Source organism: Talpa occidentalis, unplaced genomic scaffold (genome assembly GCF_014898055.3).
Source record: "Talpa occidentalis isolate TD23 unplaced genomic scaffold, MPIMG_talOcc4v2.1 talOcc4.2, whole genome shotgun sequence".
NCBI classification, from domain to species: domain Eukaryota; kingdom Metazoa; phylum Chordata; class Mammalia; order Eulipotyphla; family Talpidae; genus Talpa; species Talpa occidentalis.
The window spans coordinates 47945359-47951358 of NW_023602073.1; the positions used below are offsets into that span (position 1 = coordinate 47945359).

At 50.0% G+C, this 6000-nt stretch overlaps 1 protein-coding gene across 1 annotated transcript in view; it reads left to right on the forward strand.

Annotated features, from left to right (window-relative positions):
• The window catches only part of LOC119253231 (patr class I histocompatibility antigen, A-126 alpha chain-like), a 31383-nt gene extending 25390 nt beyond the window's left edge, over positions 1-5993 (forward strand). The window contains exons 2-8 of the mRNA XM_037520829.2: positions 1359-1507; positions 1819-2088; positions 2318-2593; positions 3155-3430; positions 3551-3670; positions 3875-3975; positions 4583-5993. Coding sequence (XP_037376726.2) covers positions 1447-1507; positions 1819-2088; positions 2318-2593; positions 3155-3430; positions 3551-3670; positions 3875-3975; positions 4583-4696 — 1218 coding nt within the window. The 5' untranslated portion in view covers positions 1359-1446 and the 3' untranslated portion in view covers positions 4697-5993. The remainder of the gene's footprint in view (positions 1-1358; positions 1508-1818; positions 2089-2317; positions 2594-3154; positions 3431-3550; positions 3671-3874; positions 3976-4582) is intronic.
• Positions 5994-6000: the final 7 nt, after the last annotated feature.

Here is a 6000-nt window from a genome sequence, read left to right on the forward strand (position 1 = left end):
TCTCTGGTGCCCGTGAAATCACCCAGAACCTTTCATGGGAATCCCTGAGGTAAAACTATTTTCAAGACACCATTTGTCTTTTCAGTATTTTGGCATTTGCTGTGGTAAAATTTAGTAAGAGTGGAGCTTACAGCACCACTGCAGAAGTAGTGCTTCTTCACCAGCACTTGCCTGCAGGAACAAATATTAAAGCCAGTTTTACTGGAAAATGTCCTGGGAAAAGCATCAAAAAATTATCTTCATTATTGTTTCATCCTCAACTTCACATTTTAAAATATCTGGGGTGCTGACTGGAATTACACACAGAGCACTTCTGTGGCATTCCCAAGCACTGTGTCCTGAGGAAAATATTTGTATGAGGTGAATTAGACTCTTTTTATTTGTGGGCAACACCATCCTTACCTGAGGGATGAATGACAAAAACTGTTATTTAAATTTGGTTAATTAGCAGACACTTTCCTCAAAATGAATGTCTGTTTCTTGAAGAAAATCAACAGTTGGCAAATGATAGTAATTTTGCCTGATAAAATATAAGCTCTCAGAGAAAACCAGAATTATGACAAATCACTACTTGACCACTTATAGTGATAATTTTTGGGGGGGGATTTGTGACTAAAAATAAAACACTTGGGCCTCCCTGGTGGCGCAGCGGTTGAGCGCTGAGCTGCAAAGCTGCTGTGGCATCTGCAGCGCCGGTTCGATCCCCGGCTGCCAGTGAGGGTCCCACATGGCACACAGACCTCTCCTGCCACCCGCTGCTCCCCTCAGCAGTGTACTTCATCATTCTGCCTGTTCTGCTCCCCGCTCTGGCTCTGGTAAATTCTCTCACCCTCCCGCGCTTCTGACTGTACCCAGTGCTTGTATAAAATAAATAAATACATCTTAAAATAAAATAAAAATAAAAACACTTTTTAAATCATTTGATTCCAGCATAATTAACACTAAAGATCTATGTAACTTAGTGAAACAATGTATCACCTTAAAAAAATCAAACATTAGCACAAGTTCCAACCAATATGCAAGAGAGGCCTATGAAATGTTACAGAATAGGAAATATTCCATCATATTATTTCAGGTTTCACTTTGCAAATAACCTTTGAGAAACTACCACCTGTATAGTTTTATTTCAGTACCAAAGTGGAATATTCTACTTTCTTCATTCCTCCAGGCTGCTGCTTCTCCCAGCCCAAATCCACTCCTCCCTAAGGAGGGGAAGGGAATTTGGAGCCTCCCCTTTCTGTGGATGTCACACTGTTACAGCATCATGTCTCCCTCTCACAGGCTCTGTGGGGTGGTGCAGCCTTGATGACCCCACACTCACCCCCATTTTCTCTCCCCATTTCCTGGGGGTTTCCAAGGAAGACAATTAGCATCATCCTGCTCCAGTTACAAAGTCTCCAAGGACTCTCCTGGACTTCTTCTCCCCAGGCCCCTGGATGGGGTGTGATGCCCCTCACCCTCCTGCTGCTGCTCTGGGGACCCCTGGCCCTGATGGAGACCCGGGCGGGTGAGTGCGTGTCCAGCTGGACACTGTTGCTCCAGGAGGGAGGAGCAAGGAGCCCCCTGCGGGTGCAGGACCCCAGGAAAGGCTCATCTCCCGCCAACCTCTTGTACCCCCTTAAGGCCCGTTGTGTTCTGGCCCCTCCTGTCCCTCCCGCCTCCCCTGAGTGCTCTGGTCCCCTGAGTCTGGGCCCTTCTTGGCCCACCCCCCTTTTCACTCTCACGGCCCCGCCCCTTTCTCCCCTCCAGGCCCATCTCCCTGGGCCCTGGGCCCGTGCTGAGAGGAGGGTCAGCCCGGGTCTCCCCTCCTGCCCCCAGGCTCCCACTCCCTGAGGTATTTCTCCACCACGATGTCCCGGCCTGGCCTCGGGGAGCCACACTACATCGCTGTGGGCTACGTGGATGATACGCAGTTCCTGCGGTTCGACAGCGACTCTTCGGGTCAGAGTGTGGAGCCGCGGGTGTCCTGGGCAGAGCAGGTGGGGCAGGAGGACCTGGACTTGGAGACTCAGAACCAAAGGAACAACGCACAGGGGTTCAAAGTGCTCCTGAGGGACCTGCGCGGCCGCTACAACCAGAGCGAGGACGGTGAGCTTCGCGGGGCGGGGCCAGGGTCAGGTCCCACAATAAGGCCAGAATGTCCGGACTCTCAGGGTTGACAGACCCTCGAGGCTGGTGGATCTGCTAAGCCCCTCCGCTGGGAAGAGCCGGCAGGACATTCCTACCTGCCCATTCGTTTTCAGTTTGGGTTTATTCAGGATGGGAGGGCGGGATGACCGTGGGTGACCTCAGGACTGACCACAGGGGTGGGTTTCAGGGTCTTACACCCTCCAGAGGATGTTTGGCTGTGAAGTGGGGCCAGACCTGAATCTCCTCGGCGGGTATGAAAAGTTCGCCTACGACGGCGCGGATTTCATCTCCCTGAGCGAGGACCTGCGCTCCTGGACCCCCGCGGACTCCGTGGCTCAGATCACCCAGCGCGAGTGGGAGGCACAGGGGAGGGCTGAGCGCATCAGGATCAGTGTGAGAACCAAGTGCTTGATGTGGCTCCGCAGACTCTTGGAGATGGGGAAGGAGGTGCTGCTGCGCACAGGTAAGAGGGGCCACAAGACCTCAGGCCACCCCTCTTCTGGAGCCCTGCAGGGAAAATGGAATAAAGCTCACAACAGCACCTACTTTCTGGGCAGAGGGAGGAGCCCCCTGCGTTTCATGTTCTGTGCTAGAGACTCTCCCAGAAGACACCACTTTTCTGGACGGTTAAAGAATCCAGTCTCTCCTGAGGGAGGGAGGCCATCCTGAAATAGCTCTTCCCTGGATCCTTGTGACCCAACAGCCATCCTGGAACCCTGAGTTTCTCTTTCAAGGTCTTGTTTTTGGTCTGAGAACATTTTTGGATCTAACTCCTGCCTTTCTGTGTCCTTCACCCTCCACCCAGGTCAGGAGCAAAAGTCTGTGTTCTCCTTAGAGACCTGCATCCTCCTACCCTGGGCTCTCACCTGATTATCCCAGATTCCCCAGACTAGGCTGGATTCTTGGTTTTGTGCTTCCTCCCTCCAAACCTATTGTCATGTTCATTCTGAGGATGGTCAGTAAGGCTGCTTCAGTGTCCAGGATGGAAAATCCAAAGAGTAAATGTTCTTACCCTTGTCTTCAGAACCACCAAAGACACACGTGACCCATCACCCCACCTCAGATCATGGGGTCACCCTGAGGTGCTGGGCCCTGGGCTTCTACCCTGCGGACATCACCCTGACCTGGCAGCGAGATGGGGAGGACCTGACCCAGGGCATGGAGCTGGTGGAGACCAGACCTGCGGGTGACGGAACCTTCCAGAAGTGGGCATCTGTGGAGGTGCTTTCTGGAGAGGAGCAGAGATACACGTGCCGTGTGCAGCATGAGGGACTGAAGGAGCCCCGAGTCCTGAGATGGGGTGAGAAGGGGTACGTGGGCATTGAGCTCTACTCACAGGAATCAGGAGCCCATCTGGAGACCTTCAGAGGGTCAAGATGGAGGCCTGGGGCTCAGGGTCTAACCTTCCCTTCCCTTCCAGTGCCCCCTCCTCAGTCCTCTGTCCCCACCGGGGGTCTTATTGCTGGCCTGGTTCTCCTTGGAGCTGTGCTCACTGGAGCTGCGGTGGCTGCAGCTGTGATGTGGAGGAAGAAGCGCTCAGGTAGAGAAGGGAGTGGGGGATCTTGTCCACTAGGGGCTTTCATGTCCCGGGGAGAACTTGCCCTACCTGGTTAATGGGAAGTGCCATCCATTCACGTGTGTTGACCAAAGGGCGTTTGGTCCAGTCCCCCCTCACCTCCTTTATTTTTTCCCAGTTCTCACCTGGGTCTTTAGTCACAGTTCTGGAAACTTCCCCGTTCTGCAGGATTAGAAGATTCCTTTAGGAGTTCTGACCTGACTCCTCCGTGGTCTCACATGATTTTTCTTCCCACAGGTGAACAAGAAGAAGCTATACTCAAGCTCCAGGTAGGTTTGGATCAAGAATTTGATCCCTGAGTCCTTGGAAACAGTGTAGATGGAGCCCATGGGGGTGTCAGCCTAATCATTTCCTCCTGTGGTCTCATCTCTGACCACGTTTAGTTGTGTTCCCCCCTGGGCAGCAGCAGTGCCCAGGGCTCTGAAGTGTATCTCAGCCCCTAAAGGTGAGACCCTTGAGGACTGCAGCGGGGGCTTAAGGGTTCAGGCAGAGAGGCTTCGACTAGATTATGGGGATGCTTTCAGAAGGGCATCTTGAGAGTGCAGTGGACCATTGATATTGTTAACACTCAGGCAATTCACCTGAATTTCTTCATGATTATTTTTCTGCATTGGTGTGAGACAGCCTTGTGCTGCCCTGAGTGTTACAGGATGTATTTTTGCCCACATTTTGTGGCTTTATGATCCCCTGGTTTAAACTACTCCAGACCTGCGAGAATGGCCCATATCCAAAAGACCAGAAACAAGTGCTGGCAAGGATGTGGAAAAAAGGGGACAGTTCTACGTTGTTTTTGGATATAGACTGAGCCAGCCCTATGGAAACAGTATTGAGATTTCTTAAAAGAGTAAATGTGGTTCGTTCTGCCATTGGACCCAGCAATTCCGCACTGAGGATCTACTCACAGATGATAAATACTCTCCTGTGAAGGGACCTGCACTCCCGTCACCACTCAGCAATATTTACAGTAGCCAAGCTATGGAAACAACCTAAATGCCCCAAACAGGTGACAAATCAAGAAGAAGCTGGGATTACGTGTATACATATATGTACATATACAGGTGATATATGTACCTGTATAATGAAACAGCATCCACTGTTTCAGAAAACATAACTCATGCCACTGCGGCAACATGGATGGAAGAGGGAAAAGTCAAAAGAAAAAAGAGAAATACTTATATATGGATGTAGAGAAAGCGAACGAAGGGCCAGATTAAGCCAAAGTTCAAAACTAACCCTTGAGCTCCACCAAGCCGCACCTATTGCTGACCAGTGCTGCAATCCAGCCCAGGCTTCCTGGCCCACAGCGCTGGATAGTGGGCTGACCCTCTCTAGTTTGGCATCAGGCTCATTTGTCGACAAAGCCTGACTCCTGCTGACTGAGTCCCCCATTGTGTCTTGTTGCACCTGCACCACCACTGGGTCCCCAGCCTCTGCTGTTTGATGAGTCTGTGATGGATCTTGTACTTGATGCTGCAGATTATGACTTTTTTACACCATTTATGTATCTACCACATGGCCAGAAGGTGACATCTTCTGACAGACTGTTAATTCTCCTGATAGTAACAAATCTTAGAGCTTTTATCCTTTATTTCCTCATTGCAACACTGAGTTATTATTTGCCTATATTTCCCTAATGAAATATCCACATATTTTTTAGAGATTTTTTTTTTTAAATTTTGTGTAGTAGAACTGGGGTGAAGGCCAGAGGTGTCAAGGAGTAGGGGTGAGAAGATTCGCTGGAAACAGAGTAGGGTGCAGAACAGGTGGATATACTGAAATACACTGCTAAGAGGAGTAGTAGGCAAGACAGGAGAGGTCTGCTGAGCCATGTGGATCCAACTCAGGCTGTTGCTGGCCAGGGATCCAACTCAGGCTGTTGCAGTGGACCTTCTTGGTAGTACTGAGACAACCCCTAGGCCACCAGAGAGGCCCAAAACCCACAATTTTTAAAGAATCAAGTCTTGTAAGAAATTGTTTACTGTTAATGTCATTACCATGGATTAAGTATTCCCACCATTTCACTGTTCCTGCTGGAGCTGAGAGGATACAGCAAATTGTATGTCAATGTACGAGAGTTTCCAAATGGCTGGATTAACTCATTATAAGTGTATGGTCCACAAGCTGGCTTGTTTAGGTTGTACATCTTTGTCAATATCTGGACAGTTTCCATTCATGATGGTGATTTTTGTATCTTCAGATCTTAAGGCCATTTATTAAGGGCTCAGCTCACCATACACACCTTCACCTCTTCTTTGACTACAACTGTGGACAATATTTTACATTGTGGGATAGAA